General features: G+C 42.7%; 1 protein-coding gene across 3 annotated transcripts in view; it reads left to right on the top strand.

Annotated features, from left to right (window-relative positions):
- CD53 (CD53 molecule) overlaps nt 1-14,004 on the top strand; it is a 38,837-nt gene extending 24,833 nt beyond the window's left edge. For 2 of the 3 annotated variants that reach the window (XM_015463652.3, NM_001034232.2), the window contains 3 exons: nt 11,041-11,121; nt 12,216-12,299; nt 13,154-14,004. In XM_015463652.3, the coding sequence (XP_015319138.1) occupies nt 11,041-11,121; nt 12,216-12,299; nt 13,154-13,225 (237 nt within the window). In that variant the 3' untranslated portion in view covers nt 13,226-14,004. The remainder of the gene's footprint in view (nt 1-11,040; nt 11,122-12,215; nt 12,300-13,153) is intronic. The other variant, XM_015463653.3, reaches the window with a different exon arrangement.
- Nucleotides 14,005-17,637: the final 3,633 nt, after the last annotated feature.

Here is a 17,637-nt window from a genome sequence, read left to right as displayed (position 1 = left end):
GGCCCACCAGGCTCCTCTGTCCATGGGATTCTCCAGGCAAGAATACTGGAGTGGGTTCCCATTCTCTTCTCCAGGTGATCTTCCTAATCCAGAGATTGAACCCAGGTCTCCTGCATTGTAGGCAGACTCTTTGCCATCTGAGCCACTAGGGAAGCCCTTGTTTGGGTATGATTGCTCCTTTCTATATAGATGGGGGCTATGGACATCAAGACTCCATACGCACCTCTCATCTACCCTAAGCCATCCCAAATTTGACAAACCTTGGGAATCTGGAGATTATTTGATCTACTTCACAGCAGGGGAAAAACATACTATTTAGAGTCACTATAGTTAAACATAGAGGTTCCATAAACAGGAGTCACATAGCAAGGGGATTTTTGGTCACCAGCCCAAGCCACTGTATACATTTGGTGCAGATGAGTGGCTGAAGTTTTCACAGAATCCCCTTGGTACTGGAGATAGGCCACAGACCCAGAAGTAAGGATAGTTGTGGACCTCTGCGTATGTTTGGGCCACAGGAGAGGAACATATTTCCAGTAACTAGAGCCAAATAGTCCATGAGGCAAACACTGTGGGTGACAACAGAGATGTTTTAGGGGTAAAAGATAAGACAAAATCTCATTCATGAGTAGCATTGGAGAAAACTATCCCCAATTTTGGCTTTTTTCCCAGTGGGTGATACTGTCAGGGGAGTGTGTAATTTCCTTGGTTCTGTCTCATTGCAGCAAAGATTTGAAACAATGGACAAGTGTTACAGCTCTGTTACAGTTTAGTTTTATTTGGCAAGCGAAGGATAGTACATCCTTGAGGCATGAGGAGGGGCCAACCCAAAAAGGGAGGATCAATCCTGGCTCCTCTTTTTATATGTTTTGTCTCCTCCCCATGAACCTGCCATATGTAAACTGGGATAGCCAGGAAGGCTGTTTGTTTCACCTCAGGTTCTCACGCCAGTCCTCGGATTTTCTTTTGTTCCATTTTCTCAGGCTTCTTCGTTTCTTTGTCTTTTAGCTACTGCCATTTTGGACTCTTTTTTCCTATTCTAACTACCTAACAACACTACACAAATTGTCCTTTAATATCTCCAGGTTCAGTTCAGCTCAGTTGTGTGCAACTCTTTGCGACCTCATGATCGCAGCATGCCAGGCCTCCCTGTCATCACCAACTTCCCGAGTTCACTCAGACTCATGTCCATCGAGTCAGTGATGCCATCCAGCCATCTCATCCTCTGTCGTCCCCTTCTCCTCCTGCCTCCAATCCCTCCCAGCATCAGAGTCTTTTCCAATGAGTCAAGTCTTCGCATCAGGTGGCCAAAGTATTGGAGTTTCAGCTTTAGCATTATTCCTTCCAAAGATATCCCACGGCTGATCTCCTTCAGAATGGACTGGTTGGATCTCCTTGCAGTCCAAGGGACTCTCAAGAGTCTTCTCCAACACCACAGTTCAAAAGCATCAATTCTTTGGCACTCAGCCTTCTTCACAGTCCAACTCTCACATCCATACATGACCAATGGAAAAACCATAGCCTTGACTAGATGGACCTTTGTTGGCAAAGTAATGTCTCTGCTTTTGAATATGCTATCTAGGTTGGTCATAACTTTCCTTCCAAGGAGTAAGCGCCTTTTAATTTCATGGCTGCAGTCACCATCTGCAGTGATTTTGGAGCCCCCAAAAATAAAGTCTGACACTGTTTCCACTGTTTCCCCATCTATTTCCCACGAAGTGATGGGACCAGATGCCATGATCTTCGTTTTCTGAATGTTGAGTTTTAAGCCAACTTTTTCACTCTCCACTTTCACTTTCATCAAGAGGCTTTTGAGTTCCTCTTCACTTTCTGCCATAAGGGTGGTGTCATCTGCATATCTGAGGTTATTGATATTTCTCCCAGCAATCTTGATTCCAGCTTGTGTTTCTCCCAGTCCAGCATTTCTCATGATGTACTCTGCATATAAGTTAAATAAGCAGGGTGACAATATACAGCCTGATGTACTCCATTTCCTATTTGGAACCAGTCTGTTGTTCCTTGTCCAGTTCTAACTGTTGCTTCCTGACCTGCACACAGATTTCTCAGGAGGCAGGTCAGGTGGTCTGGTATTCCCATCTCTTAAAGAATTTTCCACAGTTTATTGTGATCCACACAGTCAAAGGCTTTGGCATAGTGAATAAAGCAGAAATAGATGTTTTTCTGGAACTCTCTTGCTTTTTCCATGATCCAGCAGATGTTGGCAATTTGATCTCTGGTTCCTCTGCCTTTTCTAAAACCAGCTTGAACATCAGGAAGTTCACGGTTCACGAATTGGTGAAGCCTGGCTTGGAGAATTTTGAGCATTCCTTTACTAGCATGTGAGATGAGTGCAATTGTGTGGTAGTTTGAACATTCTTTGGCATTGCCTTTCTTTAGGATTGGAATGAAAACTGACCTTTTCCAGTCCTGTGGCCACTGCTGAGTTTTCCAAATTTGCTGGCATATTGAGTGCAGTACTTTAACAGCATCATCTTTCAGGATTTGAAATAGCTACACTGGAATTCTATCACCTCCACTAGCTTTGTTCATAGTGATGCTTTCTAAAGCACACTTGACTTCACATTCCAGGATGTCTGACTCTAGATGAGTGATCACACCTTCGTGATTATCTGGGTTGTGAAGATTTTTTTTTGTACGGTTTTTCTGTGTATTCTTGCCATCTCTTCTTAATATCTTCTGCTTCTGTTAGGTCCACACCATTTCTGTCCTTTATCGAGCCCATCTTTGCATGAAATGTTCCCTTGGTATCTGTAATTTTCTTGAAGAGATCTCTAGTCTTTTCCATTCTATTGTTTTCCTCTATTTCTTTGCATTGATTGCTGAGGAAGGCTTTCTTATCTCTTGCTATTGTTTGGAACTCTGCATTCAAATGCTTATATCTTGCCTTTTCTCCTTTGCTTTTCGCTTCTCTTCTTTTCACAGCTATTTGTAAAGCCTCCCCAGACAGCCATTTTGCTTTTTTGCATTTCTTTTCCATGAGGATGGTCTTAATCCCTGTCTCCTGTGCAATGTCACGAACCTCTGTCCATAGTTCATCAGGCACTCTGTCTATCAGATCTAGGCCCTTAAATCTATTTCTCACTTCCACTGTATAATCATAAGGGATTTGATTTAAGTCATACCTGAATGGTCTAGTGGTTTCCCCTACTTTCTTCAATTTAAGTCTGAATTTGGTAATAAGGAGTTCATGATCTGAGCCACAGTCAGCTCCTGGTCTTGTTTTTGTTGACTGTATAGAGCTTCTCCATCTTTGGCTGCAAAGAATATAATCAATCTGATTTCGGTGTTGACCATCTGGTGATGTCCATGTGTAGAGTCTTCTCTTGTGTTGTTGGAAGAGGGTGTTTGCTATGACCAGTGCATTTTCTTGGCAAAACTCTATTAGCCTTTGCCCTGTTTCATTCCGTATTCCAAGGCCAAATTTGCCTGATGTTTCTTGACTTCCTACTTTTGCATTCCAGTCCCCTATAATGAAAAGGACATCTTTTGGGGGTGTTAGTTCTAAAAGGTCTTGTAGGTCTTCATAGAACCGTTCAACTTCAGCTTCTTCAGCATTACTGGTTGGGGCATAGACTTGGATTACTGTGATATTGAATGGTTTGCCTTGGAAATGAACAGAGATCATTCTGTCGTTTTTGAGATTGCATCCAAGTACTGCATTTCGGACTCTGTTGCTAACCATGATGGCTACTCCATTTCTTCTCAGGGATTCCTGCCCACAGTAGTAGATATAATGGTCATCTGAGTTAAATTCACCCATTCCAGTCCATATTAGTTCTCTGATTCTTAGAATGTCGACATTCACTCTTGCCATCTCTCCTTTGACCACTTCCTATTTGCCTTGATTCATGGACCTGACATTCCAGGTTCCTATACAGTATTGCTCTTTACAGCATCGGGCCTTGCTTCTATCACCAGTCACACCCACAGCTGGGTATTGTTTTTGCTTTGGCTCCATTCCTTCATTCTTTCTGGAGTTATTTCTCCACTGATCTTCAGTAGCATATTGGGCACCTACTGACCTGGGGAGTTCCTCTTTCAGTATCCTATCATTTTGCCTTTTCATACTGTTCATGGGGTTCTCAAGGCAAGAATTGGTTGACATTCCCTTCTCCAGTGGGCCACATTCTGTCAGATCGCTCCACCATGACCCGCCTGTCTTTGGTTGCCCCATGGGCATGGCTTAGTTTCATTGAGTTAGACAAGGCTGTGGTCCTAGTGTGATTAGATTGACTAGTTTGAATATGGTTTCATTGTGTCTGCTCTCTGATGCCCTCTTGCAACATCTACCATCTTACTTGGGTTTCTCTTACCTTGCACAAGGGGTATCTCCTCACGGCCCCCCTTTCTGACGTTCAACGTGGGATAGCTCCTCTAGGCCCTCCTGTGCCCGGGCAGCCACCACTCCTTGGATGTGGGGATTGCTCCTCCCGGCCGCCACCCCTGGCCTTGGGCGTGGGGGCGTGGGGGCGTGGGGGCGTGGAGTAGCTCCTCCCGGCCGCCACCATTTGCAGATGGGGCTCAGTGGGAATCCACCTGAGTAAACCTACTTCTTGTGGGTTTAGCTCACTGTACTAATGCTTCTGGAGAGGTGATTTGGGCCCGAAGGGGTCCCATTTCTATATAAACTTTCTATATAAAAGTTTTCTATAAAACTTTTTTATTGTCCATCTGGACTGAAGGTGATACTGGAAGCAAATCCTGTCTCCCAAGGGGTTAGGATACCAAGCCACTTGGAATGGAGAGAACAATTTAAACACCAATGAATTTTAGTAACACCAGGTGGGATGTCCCGTAGCTTCCCCCTAAAAATCAAACAAACAAACAAAAAACCCACAAGATCTTCATCCCACCTGACAGGCCCAAGGCTTCCTTTTTTTAAAACTTTTAAATTTATTTTGGGGTGTATACTCTGATGTTGGGAAAGATTGAAGGCAAAAGAGAAGGGGGTGGCAGAAGATGAAATTGTTAGATAGCATCACTGACTCAAATGGACATGAATTCAAGCAAACTCCAGGAGACAGTGGAGACAGTGAAGTCTGGCATGCTGCAGTCCAAGGGGTTGCAAAGAGTCAGATATGCCTTAATGACTGAATAACAACATGGCTGATTAACAATGTTGTGATAATTTCAGGTGAACAGCAAAGAGATTCAACCATACATATACACATATTCAATCTCTCCCAAACTCCCCTCCTACCCAGGCTGCCACATAACATTGAGCAGAGTCCCTGTGCTATATGTTAGGACAAGACCTCCCTTTTGAACCTGCACTCTCAGCCTCCGTTTTATTGTCCATCCATCCAGCCATTCATATGCAGATTGTTGGCCCCAGGCATTTAATAGTCTGATAGCTTCAGACAGCCCTCAGGACCAAACTTTTAATGTGCCCTCAGGAAATAGGAGAAGGAAATGGCAACCCACTCCAGTGTTCTTGCCTGGAGAATCCCAGGGATGACGGAGCCTCGTGGGCTGCCATCTATGGGGTCGCACAGAGTTGGACACGACTGAAGCGGCTTAGCAGCTTAGCAGCAGCAGCAGGAAATAAGGCTTTTAACATCTATCTGGTTGACACATTTTATAAAGCCAGCTACAGTGACTGCAGCCATGAAATTAAAAGACTCTTGCTCCTTGGAAGAAAAGCTGTGACAAACTTGGCATATTAAGAAGCAGAGACATCATTCTGCAGACAAAGCTATAGTCAAAGCTATGATTTTTCTGGTAGTCATGTACAAATATGAGAGTTGTACTATAAGACGGCTGAGTGACAAAGAATTGATGCTTTTGAACTAAGGTGTTGGAGAAGATTCTTGAGAGTCCCTTGAACAGCAAAGAGATCAAACCAGTCAATCCTAAAGGAAATCAATCCTGAATATTCATTGGAAGGACTGATGCTGAAGCTGAAACTCCAATACGTTAGCCACCTGCTGTGAAGAGCTGACTCATTTGAAAATATCCTGATGCTGGGAAAGATTGAGGGCAGGCAGAGAAGGGGACGACAGAGGATGAGATGGCTGGATGACATCATCAATTCAACGGACATGAGTTTGAGCAAACCCTCAGAGATAGTGAAGGACAGGGAAGCCTGGCATGCTGCAGTCCATGGGGTCATAAAGAGTCAGACACAACTGAGTGACTGAACAATGGTGGGGTTATATGGTAGATTGAAAGTCCAGGGAATTTCTTGGGCTTCTGCTCACTCTTATCTTTCATGTCCAGTCACCTGATCACTGCCAATTTGGGCTGGTGTTCCACACATAACTTCCAGTTTTGGTAGTTTGACAATTTTGCCTTTGATTGTATTAATAGCAGTCTGATTGGCTTTCCTACTAGCAAAGGCTAGCACCAACCCAGAGGCTGTGTCAGCACAGGTAAGGGCATATTTATACCCTTCTGACACAGGCAAAAGCCTATGTGGTCCACTTGCCATCTGTAACCAGAGGAGGGCACCACCTCAAATGATGCATAATGCAGTCCTTATCTGTAACTTGGAGGCCCATAGATTTGAGAGGCAAATGAAGCCTTTTTACTATTTCCCAAGTTGTTTCAGGAATTCTATGTCTGACTTTCGGTGGAGTCGTTCTGCTGCATTGGAGGAGGTCTGTAATTCTTGCAGACACAAGCCTCTTGTCCCTGCTAATGTATCTGCTTTGCAATTTCCTGGCAGAGTTGAGGGTGAGTGAGCGAAAGCATGCCATATGGTCACATTGGCACAAGGTTATGTGCAAGCAGTTCAGATATCAGCCCATAACTCAGACTCCCACAGAGGTTCATTTACTGTTTCCAATTATCTTGATGCCATTGAGACATCCATATTGTCAAGCCTTTCCATACTGCCCAAATGTCAGTGGCAAGGTTGAGGGGCATGGGATTGTAAGCAATCACCAGCCATCCTGCTCTGAGTTCTGCCCAATGACTATTATGTCCAGTCCCTTCCTTGAATCAGATGACATGTGAATCCAGAAGAACAGCTATGGTGATCACCAAGGTAGATCACCCTTACAGCTGTCCTCGGGGTACCATGTATCCACAAGGGGCATCCAGGTACCTTCCTGTACTTGAAGTAAATTGGGTCCAACAGGTGATGTCACTGGGGTCTCTGGTGGGTAGATATAGGTCACTATATGCAATTCCTGCATAAGTGGATCAGTGTTATAAGTGCTTCTCTCTTGAAGGTATGCATGCCACTTTTGTAAGGTACTCAGTTGTGCACAGGCATTCATAGGCTTTAAAAACATGTCTTTAATCCATCCTAAGCAAATGGCAACCCACTCTAGTATTCCTGCCTGAAGAATCCCATGGACAGAGGAGCCTGGCAGGGTCTGTGGGGTCACAAGAGTCAGACACAACTTGGCGACTTAACTACTACTACTACTACTACTACTACTTAATCCATCCCCCCACAGGCAGGGATGTCTGTACACTGACAGGTAAGTCAGTGGCTAGACACTCAGTTTGTTGTAAGTCTAGATATATTGCTGACAATTGTTTTTTCATAGTACTATATCAATTCTTTGCCCCTTCCCAAAACTGAGACCAAAATCCTAGTAGGACTCATTTCCCATTTTGTCGCTACCATAGTCCTTATTCAAACCCTCCTGGGTATAGACTTACATCCAACTCACAACTTGTGTCTGGCATTAACACCTCCAGTCCTTGGACTTATTTGACAATCAGTTTTGCCTTTTCAAAAGCCTCTTGTGGGCTTGTGGGGTGGGGTATTCCTAACCCAGGTATTTCCCTTTTTCACTAAATCATATGTGCTGTGTGCTCAGTAGTGTTTTGACCCTGCAACCCTGTGGATGGCAGCCTGTCAGGCTCCTCTGTCCAATGGGATTTTCCCAGCAAGAATACTGGAGTGGGTTGCCATTTCTTCCTCAAAGGGATCTTCCCAAAGCAGGGATCGAACCCAAGTTCACAACTCGCATGGCTCCTATACTGCAGGCAAAGTCTTTGCTGCTGAGTCACCTGGGAAGCCCCAAAGAATATAGGGGTCTCAATATTTGGACAAGGTGGAGAATAAAAGGCCGCCCATACCCTAGCACACCTATAAGGGATTGTAGTTCTTTTCTATTGTAGGACATGGTTTATCTATATTCTATCAATAGCAGCTTTGGGCATCCCTTCAGTCTTGGCAGACTAGATAACTCCTAGCAACTTTACTGACTGTCCAGGTCCTTGTAGCTTATTGGTGTTGAACTCCCATCTTTATGCTTAAATGTTCCAGAAGAGGCTCGGGAAAGAGAAAACAAGTCATTACAGGTTAACCTAGTATTGTCAGTGTAATGTAATGATAGAGAACTACAGAAAGAAAGAGAGTCCATTTCTTCAAGTCCAGGGATGACATTGGGGTAGGATGGTAAAAGACCATTGTCCTCCGCCCCGCCCCCCCCGCGCCCCACCCCGCCCCCGCCTTCCCACATGAAGGTGCACTGGTCCTGGGACCCCTTATCTAAGTGTTTGCTAAGAAAAGGCATTAGACAAATCTAAGACACTGTCTTGAGATGAGGCTATGCCTTAAGAGAAGTGGCAATTTTATCCAAGAGTTTTTGTAACTGCTGCATAGATAGAGGGTATTACCTTGATTAATTCTCTACAGTCTACTGCCATACACCAGGTACCATTTGTTTTTTTTTTCACTGGCTTCATGGGGTTATTGAACAGGCTTTGTGCTGGTATTATAACCACCACTTTCTCTAATTCTTTAATGGTAGAAGTTATTTTTTCTTATCCCTCAGGTACCCATTATTGTTTTTTATTGCTACTACTCTCTGGGGGAGATAGGCAACTTTACAACTCCAATTTAGCATGACTAACCATTATAAGCTTGAGTGTCTGATCCATAAGTCGAACTCACCCATGGTGGTTTGAGGTCCAGGTCCTATAGGACATACACACCCAAAATATACTCAGATATGGGTGAAGATAAACCAGAAAAGGAGGGAGAGGCAATCTTCTGATTTGTAAATACAAGCTCCCTTGTTTCACCTTAGAATGTTTGACCTCATATCCCATCAATGGTTGCTACTTCCCTTTGGAACTTAGATGGATGTCCATAAATCATGGTGCATTTGTACAGTATTTGCTAGAACAATCTGTTTATTGGTGCAGGACCAATAAATAGTCTGTTCAACCTGGGACCTGCATACCAAGGAGCACCCTTAACCCCACCTCTAATCCTTAGGAATCCAGGGTATACCTGCAAATATCCTTTTAATTAAGTTGGCTGGGTGCTCTCATTTTTCTCCCACCCCAGCCCCATACAAACATTGCCAGAAGGCAGTTGGTGCTATAACAGAAGCCATTTTACACATTTGTGGCCCATTTAACACAATGCCATTGTCCCCAGTATCCCACAAATGGAGAACCTAGGCTGCAATGCCCTTTCTACTTTTTGTTTAAATATTCTGGTTATTTCTACTAGTTCAGGGAGGGAAAAATCTCATGGGGTTGTTTTTCAGCTCTTGCGGTGGTTTAATTGCTAAGTCATATCCGACTCTTATGACCCCATGGACTGTAGCCTGCCAGGCTCCTCTGTCCATGGGATTCTCCAGGCAAGAATACTGGAGTGGGTTGCCATTTCCTTCCTATTATCTCTCGGTTCTCTAGCATCCTGTGCTTTAGTTTGAATCAGAGGTTGTGACTGCAGGTCCTCTTCTTCTTCTATAATTATGTCCTCATCTTCTGAGGAGTCATGAGCCCAAGAATTCCACTTCTTGGGGTCCCAGTTGTCCTGTGAAATAATAGTCCTCACCTTTGAATGGGGTAGCCTAGGGCCCTACATCTAGCCATCTTACATTCTATCATTTCAGTAGGTTCTTCCTGTTGTACTTTCTTTGACATAATGTCCTAAGTTGCAGAACATGCCATCCATACATCTCTCTCTAGTGCCCAACTGAGCTGTAATTCCTTTTCTGTGCTAAATTTTAGAGTTCATAACAAAGGCCATGCAACAGCTGCAATAGATCGCTCACTTTTGCCCCCCCCCCCCCACTTTTGCTTTGCTACCTCTTTGGTTAATGTATTTAGTAAGTCCTTTGGTGTTTCCATTGTGTCCCTGTACACTTGCATCAGCCTGAATTGTTCCATAAATTTAGCCAGATCACCCCACGTGGAAATGGCTGGCCAACCTGGGATTTCTCCCACAACAGCAAGCTTTTCCCTGCTTGGCCCCTTCACCCATTCTTGCATCATTTTCAGTCTCCTGCCTAGCTTGCCAATTGTCTAAGGATGGAAGGAACAGAAAATGCCCAGTGAACTGAGAAGGCATCTTGAGACAAAAACAAGCTGGGTAGCTCCATATAATCACTGGGTCAGTTTATTGAAGAGTAGCTTACTCATAGGGTGGTATCAGGATCAGGTGGACAACAATCTGGAAGCATTCACATGTACACTCCATATTGCCAAGGGGCTATTAGGAGGATTTGATAGTTAACTTAGGGTATGGAGGTAGATGCTTGAAAACAGGACATGCACTCCTAGTCAAGATGAATGGTAACTAGTTGTCTGGGTGCCAAAAATACATCAGCAAAAGTTTTCATCATTGTTTGAGAACTAATGGAGCATAAAGGCCACAATACCTATTATTTATAAAGCCCTTAATGGCATAGAGGTGATTCACTGCACAGGGGTAGGGTCTGTGTAGGACAGGAGAAACTGTAAGGGCCCAAGATGGCATCAGCTATGCTAACAGACATACAGTGGGTCTAGGTGTGGTCAGCCTGATCCCTCCATTATAAAGTCCCCTGTGTGCCTAATTTTTGATCTATTAAATGTGAATAAGTTAAATATGCCCTCTCCACTTCAAGAAGTTTTATGTGAATAAAATGGTATAACAGGTTTGTGAGTAAAATGGTATAACAGGTTTGAAAGTACTCAGTTCTATGGAGCCATAGTAAACAAGTCAGTTCTGTATTTTCTGCTATAGAGTCAAATCAGAAAGGTTCACCTTTTCTCCAAGGCCCATGTTTTCTTTCTGTTATCTGACTAACCATTGCTTTTTGGGGCTTTGGCTTTCAGCTGCAATGTTGTGGTGTAAATGGCACGAGTGACTGGACATCTGGACCACCAGCATCTTGCCCCAAAGGCTCAGCTGTTAAGGTAATTTATTTTTGGAAACGTTTCTGCTATTGGCCACTGTGATTAAACCTTTAATTCCCTTAGAAATCCAGTCATACAGGACTGGATCCCATCCATAAACAGGAAACCTCAAACAAAAGAGAGACTAGGGAAACACATAACTAGAAAATAAGAAAAACAAAAAAGAAAAATAAGCAAAAAAAAAAAAAAAAGAACAAGTTTATCTAGACTAGAGATGCCATTAAGAATCTTGCTACTCTGAACTATTATATTAGAGGGGAAAAGTTTATGTGATAGTGGCAGAAGACTATGTCTAGATTTTTCTTGAGTAATAATTAGGTCTTCTTATGGTTGAAATTTGCAAGGTAGAAGCAGAAAAGCTTCTTTTTCTATTTATTTCCCTGCTCTCCTTCCTTGGAGATGGCAGCATCCAATCCCTTAGCAGAATTAATTATAAGTGAAGAGTGAGGAGCTGAGGGTGAGATAGTTGATGGAACTTCTGACTAGACCCAGGGAAGAAGCCCAAATCATCTTCCAACTAGACCAAGTCCCTAAGGTCCTGTTATCCATGTCACCCACTTGATACTGTTTGGAAATCTCTGGAATTTGGGTGGGTGGGCAGTCTGTGAAGAAAGACTGGGACACCCACCAACCAGCAACTGCCCTGCAGCTTGGTAGGGCTATGATATGATTACTGGCTTTTGAAGCAGAAGCTGAAATGCAACCAGTCATAGGATTGCATAGCCTATATTCCTATTTGTCAATACCAAGACAGTAGTGAATGTTCAAACAATACAAGGACATATGTTGTTGACCTGCCTCTTGGGAGTTAGTTTAATGCACTGTGTAAATATATAAGACTTCTAGTTTGTTTACTTCCACTGTAATTATAATAATACTGGAAAAGTCTCTAGTTTAATGTTCTCTACTTCATGCTCATTTCTTCATCCATATAATATATATATATATATATATATATATATATATATATATATATATATATATATAATGCCTGTCCTAAGTGTCTTGGCAAGAGATAAACTATTATCCCAAATAAGCCTCTTGATAAAGTTGAGTAATATAGTAGTGTCATTTGTACATGTAATTTTTTCTAGGGTTGCTATATACAAGCAAAACAGTGGTTTCACTCTAATTTCCTGTATATTGGAATCACCACTATCTGTGTATGTGTAATCCAGGTAAGAGCTTAATCAGAGGACTATTTTGAGAATTAAATGAATTAAGTCATGTAATTTTTAAAGTATGTTCTTAATAAATATGAGCTCCCCTATTCAAGTAGAAAGTTATGTTATTACCAGTTTAAGGCATACAGAAAATAATGCTGTAAGATCTATCTGGTCAATTTATTCCTAATAGAAATGAGTGTATCATGGTCAAATTAAAAGCCACTAAGTGGAACCTTACTTTGATTCCTCATTCAGCTCATCTGGAAAAGCCTGTTAAATAAAACATTTCACTTGAAAAATTGGCCTTGTGTGCTAAGGAGGAGCTGATGATGAAACTGTAATCAATTTCCTCATTGCTTCTCTGCTTATCTTGACAAGTCAGGGGTAAATGGGGATAATTTCTTGTTCTTTTTTATTATGTTATATTCCTACTATTTTTATACCCAAGTGTCTTGAGTGTATCACAGATTAGCTAAAATCTACTTAGGAAGCTCAAAGAGAAATGATTTTTCTCTGCTTGGAAACCAAAGAGGCTTAAGGCATGGGTAGAGAAGACTCATTGCACAAAGTATTGACCTGTGCAGAACTTGATTATACCAGCAGCAGGATTTCTGTGGTTTCTTAAAAAGACAAAAAGATGTCCCAGTTCTTAATATTCCACTATCTTGCCATCATCACCCTCATTTCTCTCCCCACTGCCATTCTAAAGCTAAAGGAGAAAACTCTTGAGAAGGAATTAGAAGTGATAGTAGAAAGGGTAGGTTCAGTGTGATGGACACTTTCTTTTCCTCTGGGATTCATCCTAGGGTCTGTGGGTGAGATGTTTTACCTGTAAAGACCTCACTTTTTGCCAACTCTTTCTTCAGGTATTAGGGATGTCCTTTGCACTGACCTTGAACTGCCAGATTGACAAAACCAGTCAGGTCCTAGGACTCTGACCTGCTGCTGCCATGTGCTGGAGAGACTTCTTTCATCGCTGGAAATCCAAAACAACTTGTATCATGAAGTCCTAAATGACCACCTCTTGAATTGGTGTCTTTGTTCTCCCTCCCATCTCTTCCTTATGGGGTCCCTGTCTTACACAACCAGAGAAGAGGGTGTTGGTCAGGCACTTCCCTGACAGACAGCAAGAAATTCCTTTACTCATTCATGGCGGTAGCCTTATCATTCTTTAATACCTGAGCATTTGTCAGACATGAAAGGGCAAGAGAACCTGTGGTACTAATGGCTCAAAATCAAAGGATGGGTCTATAGCTTGGCTTTCTGCATCTTTCCATTGCCAAAAAGTCTCTGGCCTCTAAATCACACAGAGTCCACTCTCCAAAGTCAAACAAGAGATAAGCTTAAGGGAGCTCCGGGGGCAGATTCACTGGATCATTATCACAATCCTCTGTTTCCTTTTGACTAGCGGCCTTGGCTACAGGAATGACAAAAATACTCTTTCTCCAAAGGTTAGGTTTCATTTCAATTTCTTTATTGATTCATCTAAGTCTTCCTAAGAGGAACTGTCCAATGACTCACATTCTGATTTCAGCCAATTGCTTAGATTTTGATTTACATAACTATCAAGGAACTAATTCAGCAGGGTTATTATTTCTGGTGGTTGAGGTAATAATCACATTCAAAAGAGTTCTGGTGTTAATTCTTTTTTAGATAAGTTTTTTCTTAATGTAATATTTTAATTCTTCAATAAATAAAATAGCTTATGATCTCTCAATCACTACATTCTCATTTCTTTGTCTCAAGTATAGTTTTCATGACCCAGCCTGATTGTCCTGCCTGCAAGTTAGGGATATTAGTTATCTATTGCTAAATAATGAATTACTACAAAATTTGTCACTGACAACAACAAATATTTATTATCTCGCAGTTTTTTGTGGATCATAAATCTGAGAGCAGCTTAACTGGCTGATTCTGGCTTGTGATCTCCCTCAAGACTACAGTCAAGATGTCAGCTGCAGTCATCTCAAGTCTCAACTAGAAGAGGACACACTTCTAAGTTGTCATATTGAAACAGGAGGGAAGGGGGCAGGACACAGCCTTTAAAAGCATGACATAAACATAGGCTATGACAAAAACTGGTTAGAACCAACTAGGTCCAAGATGGTGGAGTATTTGATTTCCAGTGGACTTTGAGCTTCATTATACATTTATTGTAATACATTAACATAAGCTAAGTGACACATTCAACAGTGCCATGACAGTTCTGAGCCTGAGTATCAAAGATCAAACAGTTAGAGGTGACTTGATTCCTGGAAATCTCTGCCCTTTCTCCAATATAATTGGAATAATCCTCCCACTCATCAGCCTAAAAAATTTCCCATCCCATGAAAACTAACCACACAACATTGTGAGGCCACTCTTGCCTTCTGAGGTGGCCCACACTCTGTCTGTGGAGTGTGTTTCTATCTAAATAAATCCACTTCTTACCTATCACTTTGTGTCTCACTGAATTCTTTCTGTGATGAGACGTCAAGAACCCGAACTTCATTAACTCCTGAAACCAGGTGTGGATTTCAGTTAAAATATTGAATTCAAATCTCAGTCTGAGTTACACAATTTCATTATGGCTCCTGGTAGGCATCAGTTCTTTGCCACATGTACCTATCCACAGCACTGTCTTATGACATGGCAACTGATTCTCCCCAGAGCAAGACATTCAAGAGACAGCATGAAATACAGCACCAAAAACAAGCCATTAACTCCTTTTATAAGCTAACTCAGAAGTGCCATCACAACTGTCCTGCTGTACACTATTCCTTAGAAGTAAGTTGAAAAGTTTACACTTGAAGGGAGGAAATTATACAGCATATAGAAACTATGGGGTAGAGACCACTGGGAGCTGTCTTAGAGGTGACCAGCCACACCATGATTTTTTGGGTTAGGAGAAGCTAAATTTAATTGTCTTTGTTGTTATTGTTCAGTCACTAAGTCATATCCAACTCTTTGTGACCCAATGGACTGCAGCACACCAGGCTTCCCTGTCCTTCACTATCTCACGGAGTTTGCTAAACTCATTTCCTTTGAGTCAATGGTGCCATCCAACTATTTCATCCTCTGTCATCCCCTTCTCCTCCTGTCCTCAATCTTTCCCAGAATCAGGGTCTTTTCCAATGAGTTGGCCCTTTGCATCAGGTGGCCAAAGTATTGGAGCTTGAGCTTCAGCTTTAGCATCAGTCCTTCCAATGAATATTCAGGGTTGATTTCCTTTAGCATTGACAGGTTTGATCTCCTTGCTGTCCAAGGAACTCTGCTTTGTAAATAGGCTCATCTGTACCATTTTTCTAGATTCCACATATATGTGTCAATATATGGTATTTATTTTTCTCCTTCTGACTTCACTTTGTATGACAGCTTCTAGGTCCATCCACACCTTTGCAAATGGAACAATTTCATTCCTTTTACAACCACTATAGAGAACAGTGGGCTTCCCAGGTGGCGCTAGTAGTAAAGAACCTGCCTGCCAATGCAGGAGACATGCAAGACACACATGGCTCAATCCCTGGGTTGGAAGGATCCCCTTGAGGAGGAAATGGCAACCTACTCCAGTATTCTTGAAAAATCCCATGGGCAGATGAGCCTGGTAGACTACAGTCTATAGAGAACAGTACGGAGGTTCCTTTAAACAACTAAAAATAGAAGTACTGTATGACACACCAATCCCACTACTGGCATACATCCAGAGAAAAACATAATTGCAAAAGATATATGCACCCTAATGTTTATTGCAGCACTTTTATAATAGCCAGGACATGGAAGCAACCTAAATGTCCATTAGCAGAGGAATGAATAAAGAAAATGTGGTATATATGTACACACACACACACACACACACAATGGACTATTACTCATCCATAAAAAGGAACAAAATTGTCCCCGTTTCTTGATTCCTGCCTCTATGATCTTCCCTGAGTTCCAAAGTGTCACTCACTTGGAGGTGTCTGACTCTTTGTGACCCCATAGACTACAGCCCATCAGGCTGCTCTGTCCATGGGATTTCCCAGGCAAGAATACTGGAATGGATTGCCATTTCTTTCTCGAGGTGATCTTCCCAATCCAAGGATCGAACCCAGGTTTACCACACTGCAGGCAGATTCTTTACCATCTAAGCCACCAGGGAAGCCCTGAGTTCCAAAGGGAAGATTCAAATAGTTGCTAATCTGGGAATAGTTGCTAATCTTAGGTATGGCATAAGCCCTCTTGGAGGAGGTCGCCATTAACCCCACCACAGAGCTGCCAGAACTTACACAGGACTGGGAGACAGACTCTTGGAGGGCACAAATAGAACTTTGTGTGCACCATGACCCAAGAGAAAGGAGGAGTGACCCCACAAGAGAGTGACCCAGACTTGCCTGTGAGTGTCCAGGAGTCTCCAGCAGAGGCATAGGTTGGTGGTGGCCTGCTGCAGGGTTGGGGGCACTGAGTGTAGTAGCACATACACGGCAACTTTTGAAAGAGGTCGCCATTATCTTCATTACCTCCACCATAGTTTCAGTTCAGTTCAGTTCAGTTCAATCTAGTCGCTCAGTCATGTCCGACATTTTGCGACCCCATGAATCCCAGCATGTCAGGCCTCCCTGTCCATCATCATCTCCCGGAGTTCACTCAAACTCACGTCCATCGAGTCGGTGATGCCATCCAGCCATCTCATCCTCTGTCGTCCCCTTATCCTCCTGTCCCCAATCCCTCCCAGCATCAGAGTCTTTTCCAATGAGTCAACTCTTTGCATGAGGTGGTCAAAGTATTGGAGTTTCAGCTTTAGCATCATTCCTTCCAAAGAATACCCAGGTTGATCTCCTTCAGAATGGACTGGTTGGATCTCCTTGCAGTCCAAGGGACTCTCAAGAGTCTTCTCCAACATCACAGTTCAAAAGCATCAATTCTTCAGCACTCATCTTCCTTCACAGTCCAACTCTCGCATCCATACATGACCAATGGAAAAACCATAGCCTTGACTAGGTGGACCTTTGCTGGCAAAGTAATGTCTCTGCTTTTCAATATGCTGTCTAGGTTGGTCATAACTTTTCTTCCAAGGAGTAAGCGTCTTTTAATTTCATGGCTGCAGTCACTATCTGCAGTGATTTTGGAGCCCCCAAAAATAAAGTCTGACATTGTTTCCACTGTTTCCTCATCTATTTCCCATGAAGTGATGGGACAGATGCCATGATCTTCATTTTCTGAATGTTGAGCTTTAAGCCAACTTTTTCCACTCTCCTCTTTCACTTTCATCAGGAGGCTTTTTAGTTCTTCTTCACTTTTTGCCATAAGGGTGGTGTCATCTGCATATCTGAGGTTATTGATATTTCTCCCAGCAATCTTGATTCCAGCTTGTGCTTCGTCCAACCCGGCG

The sequence above is a fragment of the Bos taurus genome, chromosome 3, assembly GCF_002263795.3.
Source record: "Bos taurus isolate L1 Dominette 01449 registration number 42190680 breed Hereford chromosome 3, ARS-UCD2.0, whole genome shotgun sequence".
NCBI classification, from domain to species: Eukaryota; Metazoa; Chordata; class Mammalia; order Artiodactyla; family Bovidae; genus Bos; species Bos taurus.
This window is presented reverse-complemented; position numbering and strand designations above follow the sequence as displayed.